The 18237-nt window shown below is 46.0% G+C and overlaps 1 protein-coding gene across 2 annotated transcripts in view; it reads right to left on the minus strand.

The window, feature by feature from the left end:
• Positions 1 to 3238: 3238 nt before the first annotated feature.
• LOC144127807 (uncharacterized) overlaps positions 3239 to 18237 on the minus strand; it is a 1292097-nt gene continuing 1277098 nt past the window's right edge. The window contains exons 19-20 of one of the 2 annotated variants that reach the window (XM_077660737.1): positions 9116 to 9199; positions 3239 to 3905 (exon numbers count right to left, since the gene is read on the minus strand). In XM_077660737.1, the coding sequence (XP_077516863.1) occupies positions 3797 to 3905; positions 9116 to 9199 (193 nt within the window). In that variant the 3' untranslated portion in view covers positions 3239 to 3796. The remainder of the gene's footprint in view (positions 3906 to 9115; positions 9200 to 18237) is intronic. The other variant, XM_077660738.1, reaches the window with a different exon arrangement.

An 18237-nucleotide genomic window follows, 5' to 3' on the forward strand; every position in this document is an offset into this window, starting at 1 on the left:
TGTAAGTGCCCTCTTCGGCCCAGTGAAACCTTCGTGGGGGCATGTTAAACGACTGTGCAGGTTACTGCGCTCGGAACTCTGGCGGCAAGTTCGTCTTTTTCAAGACTGGCTGCGCTTGGTTTGTCTAAAAGATCACCCAGAATGGCTCGCAATGAGGAAGTTAACATCTCTTAGGCGGCAAGCTGCACGACTCACGGAGTGCACGTGGAAGTGGATTTTGAACCAGTTGCTTTTGTGCTTGGGACAGAAGAAAAAGACACAAGAGAAAAGAAATGTAGTAGTCCTGGGGGATGTGTCTATTCTCGAGAATATACTGCATCTTCTGCAGAAGGGTCCCAAATTCGGATTGCAACACGATGTTCCAGCGCATGAACTGATTGCACTCAACCGAAAAGTGGCACTGAAGGCGAAAGATGAGGACCACGACCGCTGCCTTCTTGAAGGTGTGGACTGCTTGCGGAAGTTTCCTCCAAAAGATCCGGACTTGCGCAGTGACTATGTCTTTAGTGGCGTGGTGTCTTTCTTTAAGAGCAAGAACCTGATGCTTGTACAAGCGGATAAGGAGGGCGGGATTGTTGTTTTAGCGCAGGGACTTTACAATGAGAAAGCGCAGGTAGCAGTACATAAGAACTTTGTCCCTGTCAAAAAAAGGGAAGTGAGAATTAAGACGAAGTTCACCGAACTTTGTAAGAGGTTAAATCTGAATGCACTCGCCAGGGACATTACTAATAGCAGAGGAAACAGCCTAAAACCTTTTTTCACAGCTAAGACCCACAAACCGGAGATTCCGTTCAGGACAATTGTTAGTGAACAGGGATCGTGGCAGGTAAACGTCAGCCAGTTCTTGCTAAAGAAGCTAAAATGCCTTGTCTTGGACGATCCCTTTCTTACCAAAAAGTCAGTCGATGTAGCACAGTTTGTTAAGTCTAATGAAGACATTGGCTTTGGTTTTTCCATAGACATACAAGACCTTTTTTATTCCGTGCCTAAAGATCAAATTCTACTGTCTGTTAAGGAATGCATTGAAGAAAACGGCGACGTGTCGTTCCAGAACTCAGCAGGCTTGTCTGTAGATAACTTTTTAGCACGTTTGCAGTTTTACTTGAATGCTACTTTTATTGTTTTTAACGACCAGCCTTTCTTGCAGCGAAATGGCATCTGTATAGGGTCTTGCGTAGCTCCTATTCTGTGCGATATTTTTTTAGCTAAGGTAGATGAGCGGCTGGAGCAGACTTTTAAGGAGAGCGGGACAGTTTTAAAGGTTTTTAGGTATGTAGATGATTTTTTAGCACTTTTAAAAAAGCAGAAGACCTTCAACTACCCCTCTACAGTAGGTGAAGTTTTAGATACTTTTAACGGACATGGTCATGGTTTGACTTTTACCCATGAACTGCCCGACGTTTCGGTTTTACAGTTTTTAGACCTCAGATTAACGTTCTCTGAAGGACACGTCTGCTGGGGCTATTATCCTCGCGCACAAAAGGAGTTGTTGCCGTATGACTCGGCGCACTCCAAGACTATAAAACGAGGAATAGCTTCGCTTTGTATGGAATCTTCTCTCCAAAAATCGTGTCCACATCAAATGTTTGACAGTTTTAATCATCAGATAAGCCGGCTTTTGGCTGCAGGGTTCCCCTGGTCGGTTCTGACTGCCGTTTCCGAGGCCATTCTTCAGAAGTCCAAACGTGGAGCAGGGCCAAAAATTGCTGATACTCAACAAAAGGCCCCTAGTCCTGAGGTCGTGCCGTATATCCACAAAATTTTGCACAACCTCAAAAAAGTTGCAAGCAGACACGATGTACCTGTCGTGTTCTCGGCTCCCAACAAATTGGGAAAGCTCTGCCCACGCATTTGTGACGCAAAAAAACGTGGGTGTCTGAAGAAGCACCAGAAACCGTTCGTTCGGTGTTCCACTGGAGTGGTTTACTCCATTCCTATGTCTTGTGGAAAGTTTTATGTCGGCCAAACTGGACGTTGTCTGAATGACCGTCTGGGGGAACACGCCCTAAATTTAGAAAACCGAGAGGACAAATACGTGCATTTGGTTGCGCACGTTAGTAACTGTGAAGATTGTGTGGCCCGGTTTGAAGAGACGAAGGTTCTTGGCAAGAGTAGAGATAAGACGGCACGGATTAGCCTAGAAGCCTATCATATAAAGAAACTTGGTGGCGAGTGCATCAGCGAACCTGTTTTATCTCTGTTCGCGGCTGAGATCGCCTTCTTTAAAGCGGCTAACTGTTAATTTTCACAAATGTTTCTTTTCATGTCTTAGGCATGTCTGCCCGCGCATGCGTTCTGCTTTAGTGGCTTTTTCGCACCTTGTTTTGTTATCTCATTCTTTCTTTCTTTTTTCATGGTATATCACCCCACCCTTCGGCCTTTATAAGGTGTGGCCTTACGCCAATAAAGCCAGTTGACAGTTTGCGCTTGTGTGTGTGTGTGTGTCGCCTTTCTCGTGTGTCGTTTTATTTGCGCAAAAGAACATTTCTAGATCGAGTTCCCCTTTAACTAGGTGAAAAGTTGGGCTGGTTGGTGCATGATCTTGTGGCGGGAGCAGCGCAGCGCGAGACAGCGTCGTGTCCCGCCTCTTTCCTCTTTGTCTCGTGCTGCACTGCTCCCGCCGCAAGAATCCTCCTTCTTTGACGGCCTGCATGTAATTCTAGAAACTATGCACCAACTTGTTCCGCTACATATTTTACTTAACTACCACCTGTATCAAGCATCAAAATATGCCTCGTTACTTTCAAGGAAGGCCGCCTGGGGTAATAAAGCATATCGTGGAGCTTTTAACAAGAGCGTCAGACAATGGTAGTGAAGATGTGACCGCAGGGACCATGGAAGGAACTTTTCGGGTCAAGTATGAACATGAAATGAGTGTCTTCATTGAAGTGTACTTGAACTACCCAAGATGTTTATGTTTGGACTACCGTGCAACCATTTTGGCGCGGTATTTTTCTCATTCATGGCTGGGATTTTTCTCGCTGGCCTGCGGCCAATAGGGATTGACCCTATTTAGCTTCCCTGAATACCACATGTATGTCATTGCCTAAAATAGACTGCGAAGCTGTATGACCAGATGAAGATGAACACCAAGTAGGGTCAGCTGATGGCGACAGAGAAGATTCTGCGAAAGACCGTGTATCAGATAACACCAGAAATTCTGAGCAAACCACGTGCCACATAAAGTTGCAGGTCAGAGCTCAGGGCTCTCGAGTTTTCATTTCTCTTTATTATGTCATGATCAGGAAATGCTACAGCAGGAACTTTCTCTAGAACTTGGTGCTAGTCTAGTTCGTCATTCATTATTTAAAGACTGGATGTAGCGCTATTAGGAGGATCACAGAGAGTGGGCGACATATGCAAACAATAACGCTTACTTTCTCTGCTCAGTGCAGCCTTTCTCTGCTCGCTAAAGCCGAGAACCTTGCAGAGGGAAATGTGGCCATTAGCAGTGGACTCGCCATTACAGCTCCACTCAAGAAGGGGTGTTTAAGAATAAAACGTAAAGAAACAATGCAAGCTTCAGCCCATGAAAGAGAAGTGCCTGTCTATTAGGGAACACTGGCTTTCTCGTGGTAGAGCTGCTGACAGGACACATTAAAACTATCACGTCATTCCCTTAAAGGCGGCTTACCTGTCTCCCATTCCTCGCTGCTTAGTATAACACGAGTCTACTGCTTTCCATTACAAATGCGCTTCGTGCGGAGAGAATCGGACGCCAACCCCGGAATCTGCCCGCCATGTTTTTGACGCTCACTTCACTTGTAATCTACATATGAGTGCTACTGGGAACGGTTTATTGAGTCTCTCCAAGCCGGCGCAGTTCCACTGGGCGGGGAGTACAGATGGCGTCGAGGCAGTCGGGACCCACAGTCTCTGGAACTGTGTCAGAAGACATCAGAGACCTGCATGAACAACACAATTGAGAACATTACATCAAGCAAACCTGTTAGGATGTCGCACTTTGATTGCGAAACTACTTCACGCCAACGTATCACGAGGAGAGAGTTGTGCGGGAAATAAAACTTGTAGGAAGGGAAATAAAACGTTTAATATTAGTGCGGAGGCACTTTTCTGGCGGGTACACCCAGAGCAAGATCTTGCGATCTTTGAAGGTTTGTGCCAAGTCAGACAAAGAAATCAGATAAATATTTGTGACAGGTATCCGAACCCGCGGCGGCGCGAACAGATCAGCTTCGCTCAACACTGCGCGACAGCGCTAGGCTTTCACCGCTATTGAATGCGGGAGGACAACTTGACTCATCGAGCGCGAACGCCGCCGTCATCAGAAAGACGTGGTAGAAAACTTTGTCAGGTACGCGGCCGGCGAATGACGTCATCGCCGCCCTCCCTGAATCAATATGCCATCACAAGGTGAAGGCAGATGGAGAAAGGCAAGTAGACTTCCGTGCTGAATCGAAGCAGGGAACACTACACTGGCCACAATCTTCTATGCACAAACCCATTAACACTCGGCCTTCAGTCCCCAGCGGCTGCGGAGCAACTGACCAAGGCAGCGGTCAGTCCTGTAACGCAGCGGACGCTGCTAAGAACCTCTGCTTCCGGAAAAGGCCGCCATTTGAAAGTGAGCCTGGCAACGTTTAACGCTGGAACCTTATCCGAGGAGGCTTGCCTAGTAATGATGTTCGAGGAACTTGCGGCTATTAATTGGGATGACATAAGGCTTGGCGAGCTTATGAGGACAGATGAGGCGTATACAGTACTAAAGGGCCGGCATGTACCGTGCTATCTTGGATTAACGGACAGACAACAACCACGACTGCGATTCCTCATCAAAAAGGATATAACTGGCAACAAAGAGGAGTTTATATATTAACGAGGGGGTGGCAGCTGCCGTAATTAGGCTTAATAAGGGGTACAAGATGAACGTGATGCAGAATTACGCGCCTACATCCAGCCATAATGACCAGACCGTTGAAAGCTTCTATGAAGCTGCGGAATCGGCAATGAGTAAAGTAAAATTACAGTGTACTGTACTAATCGGCGACTTCAATGCGAAGGTTGGCAAGAAGCAGGCCGGAGACCAGGCAGTGGGCGACTATGGCATAGGCTCCAGGAATAGCAGAAGGAGTTAATAGCAGAGTTGGCAGACAGAAATAGTATACGGAACATGAATACCTTCTTCCGCAAACGAAATAACAGGAAAAGGACGTGGAAGGGCCCCAATGGTGAGACAAAAATGAGATACACTTAAACTACGCGCTCACCCTCGTATCGTGCAGGATGCGGAGCTCCTCGGAAAGTTGCGTTGTAAAGACAACACAGTGGTGGAATACCAAATTGGCAAAGACTTGAAGAGAGAACGAAAGAAGTTAGTGAAGCGGAGGTCCATTAACGACTTTTTAGTAAGAGGCAACAGAGAGGAATTCAGGATATCGCTGCAGAACAGATATTCGGCTCTAACTGAGGAAGACGATCCTAATGTTCGAACAATTGACGATAATCTCACAGCTATTAATACAGAGTGCACAGAAGTAGGCGGACGATGGTTCTACAGGACACTGGCATGGTTTCTCAGAAGAAGAAACATCTTAAGAAACGCTAAAACATGAGAGACTAACCCAACTGACATAATAGAACTGGTAGAGCTATCAAAGTTAAATAAGCGCAAGGTAGCCTACATAAGGAAGTTTAACATGGAGAAATTCGAGCATGCTCTAAAGAACGGAGGTAGCCTAAAATCAGTGAACAGAAAACTAGGAACAGGTAAAAACCAGTTGTATGTGCTAACAGAGCCAGATAGAAATGTCATTAGCAATATGGATAAGATAAGTAGACGAACAGTTCTACACAAATCTATCCAGTAGCCAAAGTAATAAGAACGTTAATGAGAGAGGCGTCAGAGAACAATAATGGGGCATACCGCCAGTAGAGATACAGGAAATAAAGTCATAATAACACTGCGCGGAGAGGACTGGACAACAAAAAGAGGCACGAACAGGAACACACAAAGCGCGGACTTCCAACTAGTTTTATTGCGAGAGAGAAGAGGAATTACAAAAAAAAACAAGATAACAAGCCCAGTTGAACTGAGCACGAGGCAACGATACAGAAAAATACAACATGGTAACAACGCCACTTGCGCATTAAGCCCGATATATGGCCCAGGCGTGGCAATCTAGGAATTCGATCTCTTTCCTCAATGAAGACAAAGAGGGTGTGCTGACACAGTTGTGGCCCCTTTTGGCGACGCAGAAAGCCTCGATTACTTCCCTCTCTGTTTCTGTTCTGGCTTCGATAGTAATTTGATCCTTTGCGGAAATGGCGCACAGCTATTACTTTCGCAGCTTTTGCAGTGTAAGGACGGATTGCTTCCCGTGCCAGTGCGCATCGATCGCTTATGTCCAGAGCGCGCTCATTAAAACAGCGGCCATGTAGGATAGGACGCACGACAGGGGGATCTCGTAGATCACTTCAGAAAAGCATTTAGTGAACATGAGGATCCATAGCGCACTCAACTGCGGGGACACAACACGAGCGCTAAACTTCCACTGATTGAACTTTATTTGGCGCTGACAGCCTTATAAAGATCACGTAATGAACAGGTATAACCTACAACAATGATTATCTTGTCAAAGTCATGAAGTGTCAAAGGAAGAGATAAAAAACAATAAAAACCACCAATCAGTGGGCAATATTCACACTATCTCCCACTCCTTGAATCTAAGGTGACTTCCAATCGCAGAGTTGGAGCACTTCTGGAGCAACGTTTCCTGCTCTTTTCGGAGCGACTGTATTCCAAACGCAGATCTGAGGCACGGATCACGTCTTCCAATGGTAGACAGGGAGCGGTTGCCGAGCCGAGATTGCTCCGTGGAGCAGTCGGGACTGCTCCCCCGAAATCGGCGGATCCGGCCGGAAGCTTGCGTGACGTTCTTATTCAGCGGAGATAGCGGCGCCCTACATGCTCTGGCCAGAGCAAGTGTACTCCAATCGCAATTTCAGGTCGCGCGCTCTGCGCCGGACTCAGGCGCTCTGTCACAGAGCGTGCAGACCGCTCCGGGCCTGCGATTGGAATTCACCATAAGAAAGCTATGTCTTTCCTTGATAATACCACCGAAGGATCACTGATACAATTTTCCAATCCCTCTTTTTCCATTGCTACAGCTTCAATTATTTCCCTTGTTTTCTGATCCCAATTTTTTCGTTATACTGAACACTCCTCGAAGTTAGGCGTGCACTTGTGATTACGGCAGTGACGAGCCAAATTAATTGGCCCCTGATTTCTAACATTTGTGCGGTGCTCGCTGAGTCGCTTATTTAGGCACCGGCCTGTCTGCCCTATATACAACTTGCCACATGAAAGTTCAATTAAAGTTCATTCAGTGGAAGTTTAGCGCTTGTGTTGTGTCGCCTCAACTGAGTGCGCTATGGATCCTCATGTTGACTACCCACTAGCCCGAACCCTCACCCTTCTAAGTTACATTTAGTGAAGTTGCGCTGATGGTTTATCGTGCACTGGTTGTCATTCCTTTTTTCTTTGTTCTTGAGTTTGCAGGTGGCTTAAAAGACTACCTAACCTTCTGTCGACCCCTGCTACGCTTACTTTCTCTTGGAATCCACTCCGTTACCCTTAAGGACCAGTGGTTATCTTGCCTTCGCATTACATGCCCTGCCCAAGCCCATTTCTTTCTCTTGATTTCGACTAGGATGTCTTTAACCCGTGTTTGTTCCCTCACCCACTCTGCCCGCTTCCGGTCTCTTAATGTTACACCTATCATTTCTCTTTCCATGGCTCGCTGCGTTGTCCTTAACTTAAGCTGAACTCTTTTCGTTAGTTTCCACGTTTCTGCGCCGTAGGAGAGTACCGGTAAGATAAAGCTGTTGTACACTTTTCTCTTGAGGGAAATTGGTAAACTGCCATTCATGATCTGCGAGAACTTGCCATATGCTCTCCACACCATTCTTATCCTTCTAGTTATCTCCCTCTCTTGATCCGGATCAGCTGTCACTACCGGCCCTAAGTAGACGTATTCCGTCACAACTTCCAGGCTCTCGCAGCCAATTATTACGAAGGATGAGATTAAGAAGTTTGCAGGCAAAGGGTGGATGCAGCTGGCAAAGGACAGGGTTAATTGGAGAGACATGGGAGAGGCCTTTGCCCTGCAGTGGGTGTAGTAAGGCTGATGATGGTGATGATGAAAAGACTACACGAATGTCGTACCTCCCCGCAACCTTCTGAATGCTGTGGGAAAGACAATGATAATATGACATGAAAAAAGGTGGTTTTTGGTCTGTTCGTTTCTGTTTTCGTTCTGTAGCTTAGAGTTTTTGAAGAGGGCTTTCGCATGTGCCGCGAATTAGGTGGTGCGGGTACCCGGCACAGAGAAGACGCTCGACTTGACAGTGAAAGCTTGAAGAAACCGCGTGTGCACAGGAATTCTGTAGGGCAGAGCTACAAGTACAAGCGCGAGCTACAAGTACCCACGCGCTGATTCCTCCCGACAAGGCAAGAGGGCTTCAGCTCCCTGGAAAAAGGCGCCATCAGCGCTCCCACGGCGGACCTGGAAACTACACCTGCTGGTGCCTAGTGTTTCGAGAACAACAATCCCTTTTGTAATTTCGTGCGTGTCTGAAATAGGTTAAGCAGCGGAAACAAGGACGGAAGAAAAGAGGGATAACAAATGTGCTGACTACTACCGACTTAAAACTATTTATTTTCGCAGGGAATATACAGAGACAGGGGGGGGGGGGGGGGGGAAATACGCCATGCATTTATAGCGAGTAAAAAGAAAGACCAAAAACTGGACACATTTTCTGAATTGTGAACTTACTAGTTCATATAAAGAAGTTCTTTTTCAAGAGTTAGATCTAAGGTCTGCCGACCCATGAGAGTGGCTGACACGAGGCTTATGTTCATCAAAGCGTATCTGCCTTCTCAATGCCGTTTATGCAGGCTATAATATAAAAACCCTGCGTAGTTGTCACAGTTCAACCAGACGAAATTGTGAGCTAAGACAGAGGAAACGATAATTTTGTTAACCTCTTAAAACCAGCACCTCGCCGGTGCTACAGCATTTATTCTGACCGACAAAATTTACTTTAAAATAGAGGTTTCTTCGTTATATGCGTTAAAAGCATCGGCGGTGCTCACCTGCGGGCGGCCATCATGCCAGCTCCCATGCACCGGTCCCAAGGTAAGCCGAGCACCAGGCCACCCAGAAATCCGCCGGCCAGGCTGCGAATAAAACACGCGACATAAATAAGCGCCCGCCTCACCTGCTGCCCCTCAGAACAGGCTGGAAGTTGGCGAAATAAACTTTCAACATTTTATCATCTAGGCCTTCAAATGGATACATCATATATCGTTTTTCGCGAGCACACGGAAAGGGTGTCTCAGCATGTCTTGAGTAGCTCTAAGGCCGGCTGAGAGCGCATTGTTAAAAACACAGATGAAATAATTGATGATGAAAAAAGTAATACGTTTTCCCAGCGATGCAGTCAATTTCCTTAATTATGCCTTTTTCTGCCCCAAAAAAGTTCAGTTTGCAGATGCGCCACGAGCAGTTGCTTTTCGTTTCGTCCTTGTAACCGTTCAGCACATTCAAGCTGCAGAATGAAGGCGCTCACAAGGATGAGGAAGCGGTCGGAAGCGCCTGAAAGATCTTCGCTGGGACAGGATGAGGATAACGTCAGGGGAGGGAGCGAAGGCGGCACGCAAAGAGAGGAGGTGAGAACCGACGAGATCGAGGGCACGATGGGCATGGCCTATAAGATTTTGAGGTGGTTAGCCTGTCTTGTTGAATGATGAGGACAGAATGAGGAGTTCAGGACAGGTAAAATACGTGGCAAGAATATAATACAACATTTTGGGCGAGTTGGTTACCTACATTCATTATTACAGCGCAAAGACGGCACAGAACAAGAAGGGGACACAACAGCGCTGACTGTCAACTAAGTTTTATTCGAGACCAGTGGGGTTTTTTATACCACCTGGTGATCAAAACAGGAAAAAAACATACAAGAAAAGCTGTAGGCATGCGCAAGGGTACAAGAACGGCGGTTATCCGGCACGTGTTAGATTTCACATTCTAGATATTTCATCTCTTTCTGGGACAATGCCACGGATGGTGCGCTTATGCACTCGTCCTGCAGTCTTATAATCATAGCAGCTTCTATTATTTCTCTTGTTAGTGTGTCTCGCTGTTTCCCTATGACACTGCATTGCCTGTACATCGGTTCACATTTATCCTCGCTATCATCTTCTGCGCTGCAGTCCCTGCAATGTTTGGCTACGTGGCCTGAAGTAGCCACACGTGCGACATTGTCACTGTGCTCTTTTAGCCTTTTGTTGAGACCTCGGTGTTTCCCTATGACACTGCATTGCCTGTACATCGGTTCACATTTATCCTCCCTGTCATCTTCTGCGCTGCAGTCCCTGCAATGTTTGGCTACGTGGCCTGAAGTAGCCACACGTGCGACATTGTCACTGTGCTCTTTTAGCCTTTTGTTGTCTGCGACATTGTCACTGTGCTCTTTTAGCCTTTTCTTGAGACAACAAAAGGCTAAAAGAGCACAGTGACAATGTCGCAGACAACAAAAGGCTAAAAGAGCACAGTGACAATGTCGCACGTGTGGCTACTTCAGGCCACGTAGCCAAACATTGCAGGGACTGCAGCGCAGAAGATGACAGGGAGGATAAATGTGAACCGATGTACAGGCAATGCAGTGTCATAGGGAAACACCGAGACACACTAAGAAGAGAAATAATAGAAGCTGCTATGATTATAAGACTGCAGGACGAGTGCATAAGCGCCCCATCCGTGGCATTGTCCCAGAAAGAGATGAAATATCTAGAATGTGAAATCTAACACGTGCCGGATAACCGCCGTTCTTGTACCCTTGCGCATGCCTACAGCTTTTCTTGCATGTTTTTTTCCTGTTTTGATCACCAGGTGGTATAAAAAACCCTACTGGTCTCGAATAAAACTTAGTTGACAGTCGGCGCTGTTGTGTCCCCTTCTTGTTCTGTGCCGTCTTTGCGCTGTAATAATGAATGAGCGTGGCAAGAAGCACGTGGTGCGCAGTCCCCTCTCATAGAACGCGTGATTGCCCGACGAATCCCATAGAACGCGCCATGTGTGCCATGCGTTTGGGGGGGAGGGGGAAGGTAAAATGGCGCCAGTTGACACACTCCAAAAGCTGGTCTTTACGCAGAAGAATGCCCTACGCGCAGTTGAAAATAGGACTAGTCAAGAGCAGTAGTTCAGAAGCGTGAACTGTTGGGCGAGTTGGTACATGTTGACGTGGAAAAAAAAACTGGGAGGAAAGACGCAAGACCAGAGGAAGACGCACACAGACTGTCGCTGGACTTTCAACTGAATTTATTAAGGTTCCACCACATATTTATAGCCACTACTTGCGCAGGCGCACAAACTAACTTCACTTCTATTAGTGTCACCGTGAATAATCTTACCATCACTCATGAAGGGATAGTGAAAGCTATTGACACACTACAATTTAACTCGTCGCCTGGTCCAGACGGTATTTGCCCTAAACTGCTAAAACTAACAAAACCTGTTGTATCTCACATTTTTACTGCCTTGTTCCAACAATCCCTTGACACCGGGTGCGTACCTGACTCGTGGAAACTTGCTCGTGTTACTCCTGTATTTAAATCAGGTGACCAATCCATGCTAACAAATTACCGACCTATCTCCTTAACCAGTATGCCTTGCTAACTGCTGGAGCATATCATATCATCTGCCATAATGAAATACTTAACCGAGCGCAACTTCTCGTCCAATAATCAGCATGGTTTCCTGCATGGTCGTTCGTGTGAGACGCAGTTGTTTGAATTAATAACCGACCTTCGTCATGCCGTGCACGCTAAATTAAGGATTGACGATATATTTATTGACTTCGCGAAAGCGCTTGATAAGGTACCTCATTATCGTTTATTACTGAAGCTAAATTCTCTCTACATTAGCAAGAAAATTATTGCCTGCGTTACTAACTTTCTTACCAATCGTTACCAATATGTCTGTGTAAATGGGTGTTATTCTTCCCTAACCGTGGCAAAATCTGGCGTGCCGCAAGGCTCGGTGCTTGGACCACTTTTATTCCCGATCTACATTAATAATATAAGTGAATTTATTGCCTCTACTACTAGATTATTTGCTGATGACTGCGTTATATATAGACAGATTACCAACCCAGACGACGCGAACTCTTCGCAGACAGACCTTGGCAGAATCACCACTTGATGTGAACAGTGGCAAATGCAAATTAACGTCTCTAAAACAAAGACTATAACATTCGCCACCAATAATCAGCTTCAAAGTCACTGTTATTTCATGAATAGTATTCCCATTTAGAATGTCTCCACAGTCAAATAACTAGGTGTTCATTTTTCGTCTGATCTAACATTGAATAACCACATGGGTACAGTTGTCAGTAAATCATCTAAAGCACTTGGTTTCATCATACGTCCTTTGCACCAAGCTGATCCTGCCACCAAACGTTTAGCCTACACTACCCTCGTCCACTCAAAAATAGAATACGCATCATTAATTTGGAACCCGCATCAATTGTACTTAATTCACAAACTGGAGTGAATACAAAATAAAGCAGCGAGATTTGTAACTAAGAACAATTCACGTCATCCCAGCATAACGGCAATCAAAGCGTCGCTAAAGCTACCATCACTCGGAAAGAGAAGAATACTGGCACTATTATCACACTTTCATAGATTGTATCACAGTCACTATACATTCGCTTCATACTATATACTTCATACTGCATACCCGCCCACCTTATCTTTCCGCACTTAGATCATGCTCTCAAAATCGAAGCCATGTTTGCATGTACCCACCTCTTTAGTCATTCACCATTGTCTCATGCCGTTCACCATTGGAACAAGTTGCCGGGTGATATTGCCTTCACTTTAAATCATGACGCCTTTGTGCAAAAACTAAACCGTCTTTTACAAATAAATTGTGATTAGGAAGGCTCGATTCCTGCATATGCTCAACTTCGAATTTTCTGTACATTTTTTCCGATTTTGCCTGCTGTTTTATATTCGTGTTGCTTGTAGAACTATGTGTGGAGCATTGCATATTTTTCATTGTACACCCCCCTTCCTATGTAATGCCTGAAAAGGGCCTTTAGGATATGTGAATAAAAAAAATTATGTTATTACGAGAAAGGGATCCATTTTGGAGATCGAGTTGTGCCGGCCTTAACAAGTGCGAAGGCGCGAGAACTTGCAAGACAACTTACTGCTGAGAATGCCACTGGGGAGGAAAGAGCCGTTAAATTTGGGGCATAAATGAATCAACAAGGTTCAGAAAATCGAGCTAACGTGGCACCCGAGACCGGTCAGCCTAGCAGTAAGCATGACGAACCGCCGAACGAGGAAATCCTAGAGAGCGGTTTTTTGCCGCCAGTGTCAAGCAGTTTCACGACACTGCTGAGTGCGAACCAAGAAAAACTAGGTATGGAAGAAGAAAATGACCCAATGATACAGGAGATCAGAAAGTTCCACAGACTCTGGAGTAAGGGAAAAAAAAACAGAATATTTCTTTCCAGATGAGAGGCGGTGTGCTTTATCGCTTATACAAGGATAAGCGTGGAGTGGATCGAGACCAATAAGTCGTTCCCCAGATGAACCGACAAGACTTACTGCGACTTTCTATGGTAATTCGTGGTCATGCCACCTGGGAATCAGGAAAACAAAGCAGAGACTTTTACAAGAATATTATTGGCCTGTATGTTTTCGGACATTGAGCATTTTGTAAGGTCGTGCGACACATGTCAGCGGGTCAGAAATGCGCGAGATAGGTGGAAAGCACGGATGGTTTTTAGTACCAATCATTACTGAGCTGTTTCACCGGTTTATGATAGATGTAGTTGGGCCACTTCCCGTAGCATAGTCAGAGTGTCGCAATATCCTCACCATGGCTGCCACGAAGTTTCCAGAGGCTGTTGCGCTGTGCGAGGTGACGTCACAGTGTTGTGATTTCACTGTTATCAGTCTTTTCCCGAGTTGCATTCTCTTCCGAGATCCAAAGTGGTAAGGGTAATGTATTCACTAGTGCCCTCACCACCCCCTTTCTAGAGCGGTGCGGCATTAAGATAGTGCACAACTCAACCCATCATCCGCAGAGCAACAGCGTAGAAAGGCGCCTACTTAGGAGACTGTGCTATGAAAACAAGCGCGAGCGGGACGCATGCCTACCTGCGACACTTTTCGCTTTGCGGTCAGTTCCCCATGAATCCACTGGATTTAGCCCCGCCTAGTTGGTGTACGGAAGGTCACTGCGCTCGCCTCTACGAATCGTACGCGAAGCCTGGGAAGGTTGTGGAGAGTCCCCTACAGTAGTGGAGTTCGTGTTGAGTCTACTAGACCATCTACATATAAAGAACTTGTGGAGACCGGCATGAAGTCAGCCCAGGCTCGTTCTAAGGTCTACTATGATCGGACAGCCCGCCAACAAATGTTTTGTAACGGTGACAAGGTAATGTTGCTGAGAACTTCAAGGCAGAATACTCTAGAACTACAGTGGGAAGGGCCTGCTGAAGTAACTGCCAAGCTCTCTAATAATAACTACGTGGTGAGAACCACGGGAAGGTGTAAAGAAGTACGCATTTACCATTGCAACCTAAAGAAGCCTTACGTGCAGAGAGAGGCCGCGATAAATCTAACGCTGAACCTTCCTGAGGAGATGGAAGACAACCTTATCTGTCTATGCGGAGAGGAAAGCAGCGCGCAGGAACTCCTCACGAGGACTGAGCGGGGCGGAGAACTGAAAGAATCTCAGTTGTCTGATCTCGGCGAACTGATAGCAGAGTTTTATGACTGCTTAGTAGACAGGCGGGGCAGAAGTGATATTATTGAGCATGCTATTGAGCTAACTTCCGAGGAGCCAGGGCGGCCAAGGTGCTATCAACTCTCTCCTAGGCAGACAGATATCCTTGATAGGGAGGTAAAGCGCATGCTGGAATTAGCAATCAAGCACTCCGAAAGCGAATACGCTTCGCCTATGATCTCGGTGGAAGCTCCGGGTAAAAACTCTTGGCCTGTAGTAGATTACCGGAAGTTAAATGCTCTCACCAACGTTCAAGTGTATACCCTATCCCCGATATCGAGGAGAGAGTGGAACAGGTCAGTCGAGCAGCCTATGTAGCTACACTAGACCTTACTCGAGGGTACTGGGAAGTACCGCTCACTGAGCACGCCAGTAGATATGCAGCTTTCGTCACTCCAACGGGAAGCTATCAACCAACAATGATGAGCTTCGGGCTCAAAAATGCTCCCTTTTGTAGCGATTAGCCGCCCGGTTTTGCGAGCTCCTGATTACGACCAAGAATTCACAGGCCAGTGTGATGCGAGCGATCGAGGACTAGCTGCTGTGTTCTCTGCCAGAGAAATGACGACGACAACGAACATCCCGTTCTCTAGCTGAGCCGAAAACTGAGCTCTCGAGAGATGGCGTACTGCGCGTCGGAAAAGGAGTGCGCTTGCATTGTTTGGGCTATCCAGAAACTACAATGCTGTCTCGGAGGCGCCACATTCATCGTAGAAGCGGACTATTGTCCCTTTTCCTGGCAGCAAACCGCTACGTCAAAGACTAATCGCCTTCTCAGGTGAAGCTTGATTCTGAAGCAGTATCATTTCGACACAAAGTACAAGAACGGCAAATTGAATGAAAACGCGGACGCACTTAGTCGTTCTTTATAAGCAGTCAAGGGTGCTCTTCAAGCATCCCATATTGCTACTTAAGTTTTTGTTTCGTGTGTTTATGTGTGTGAATGTGTGTAGTAGCATGTTTGGTGTTCTCAGCATACGTGGGTCCTGGGAGTTTTTAGTGCGGGATTTTCTCCAACAACTATAGTAACCAGATTGTAGAAATCCCTCTTTGAACTGGCTTCCTTGGAGGGGAGCTGAGTGCTTGCTTGGGCATGTGGTTGAAGTTTCAGCGAAGCCCCAAAGAATCTGTTCAACGTCAAAGAAGACAATGTTACCAGTGACGGAGAAATATTGGTTCTTCTGCAACCAATTAAGTCGTCCCTTCGGGCAGCAGCGGTGACTGCTACCCGCCGATCCTCGTCTGGGAGGGGAGGTAGCTGTTACAGCCCTGCTGGGGACATGTCGTTTGACCCCTCGTTGACGCCACGGAGAAAAGGATGTCTCTGGGAAGCTGCCTACGGAATCTTTCCCACTCTTTTCAGGAGGGGAGGAGATGGCCTTCCCTTTGTCTGGCTCGCCGCGAGACGCGACCGACGACGGACAAGACGATGTTGGGAAGGGGGGAACGGTGCCTTACCGTGACTGACAAGAGCCGTGACTGACATTAACCGTGACTGACAAGAGCCAACCCGACTGAGAAGAGATCCCGCCGCAGTAGTGGCCCACGACACCCACAGGGATCACCTGTGATTGGTGGACAAGCGCCTCTCTACTGTGCGAAATAGCAGCGGTCTTGTGTACCTTCTCGCCCATTCCCATTCCCACGAGTGCCTCCGCGTGCTATGTGTTGTGTAACTCTTCCGGTATGTGCCTCGTGTTGAATTGGCCACCGCCTGGTGAAAGGGCGGAGCCTAAGTGTATTTAACGAGCGTCCTGAGTGGGAACGAACGCTCTGGGCCCTGGCGACAAGGCTCATTCAGTCGCTGGGCGCAATTAACTTTTAATTTTTGACTGTTTGCTCTTTTCTAAATTATGTAAAAATGTTTCTTGCTTGCTTTTCGTTTTCGCAAACTTCAAGTTCCATCTTTCCTCGGCCCGGAAGCTCGGACACGCTACCCGACGGAGCCCAGGTTCGAGTGAACCCGTGCACCACGACAGCGCTGGAACGAACTAAGGCTAGTCAATAGAGGACGGCTTTTTTTTTTCGATGAAGCTGATTATTTTACTATTTTTCAGGAAATATTTATTATTTGTGTCTTTTCGATTGCCTTTCCGAAAATACTGGAGTTGTATAACTGTGGTCTCTTTGTGAAAGGAAAGTGAGAGACTGAAGGGAAAGTACGTGCCGAGTGTTGATTCATATAGGCTGAAAATCAAATCAAATCTTTATTTTCTCTCTCAAGAAGAAAGAGGGGGTGGCGAGTAAAAGCCGCATGATTGCGGCTTGACGAAGCCCGGCCCCCTCATGTAAAATTCGGCAGCAGTTTGAAGAGAAAAAACACATTTAGCTTCAAAAAGTTAGTTAGAAACAGATTTCGTTAAATACACTTCAGCTTAAACACACTGCCTATAAAAGGACCTTTCAACACCATTCAGAAAAAGAATCTGCAACAGTACAAAACACTCCATGGCAGTCAAAAACACGGGATACAATAAAAATAAGCAACAAGTAACATACATCAAGAACACCAAAAGTGCAAACACAAGCATACAAAATTTATCAGGCGTTAGCTGCAAGAAAATGTGCATAAACTGCTCGTTTGGGCATCTTTTCCGGGAAGACATCGATGGCCGCAAGATTATTTAAAAGAACAGCTGCGTGATAAGAAATGGACTGGCGACCACAATCTGTGCGACAAAAGGTACAAGAAGCCATGGAGGACACCTAATATTCTGAGACAGATAAGGAAACGAAGACGAGTATATCTCACATTTAAGAGAACACAAAGAAATTACCAGTTCAACGGGTTAGACGAGGTAATGATGAAAAATTAAAGTAAATCGTGCGAAGGATCACTACTTGAGTGGACTCAATGATAATATGAAATTGAATCCGAAGTTTTTCTGGAAATACCTATAAGAATTCACAGCTGACTCAAAGAGAATAAATGAAATTGTTCACAATTGTAAGGTCTCATATGATGACATAGCTAAGGCAACTTGCCCAAATTATTTTTTTTTTCATTCCGTATTTTTGCCTAGAAAAAACTTGAGTGAAATATTGGGCATTAGTACTATGCCATTAATGCCACCTGCCGACTTCTCTATGAGGTGTATGGAATCATTGTTAAAAAGTATAGATTTAACCCCGGCACCCTTTCCAGATGGTATTTCTCCCTGCATTCCGAAGCGTTGCGCCTGGCCGATTGCTTCGTATTTTATCTGATATCGACTAAACGTCTTTCTACTTGCGTGCTACTGGATGACTGGAAGATGGCAGCTTATGTTATACAAGGAAATTGTCAGACAGTTACTTTAACAAAGATCATTAACAGATTAAGTAGCAGACTTTTCCAGCGACTTGGTATTCGAGGTGAATAAAAAAAGAGCAAACAGACTGCGTTTTTTTTTTAGATGTTCGAAAG

This window comes from Amblyomma americanum, chromosome 4 (genome assembly GCF_052857255.1).
Source record: "Amblyomma americanum isolate KBUSLIRL-KWMA chromosome 4, ASM5285725v1, whole genome shotgun sequence".
NCBI classification, from domain to species: Eukaryota; Metazoa; Arthropoda; class Arachnida; order Ixodida; family Ixodidae; genus Amblyomma; species Amblyomma americanum.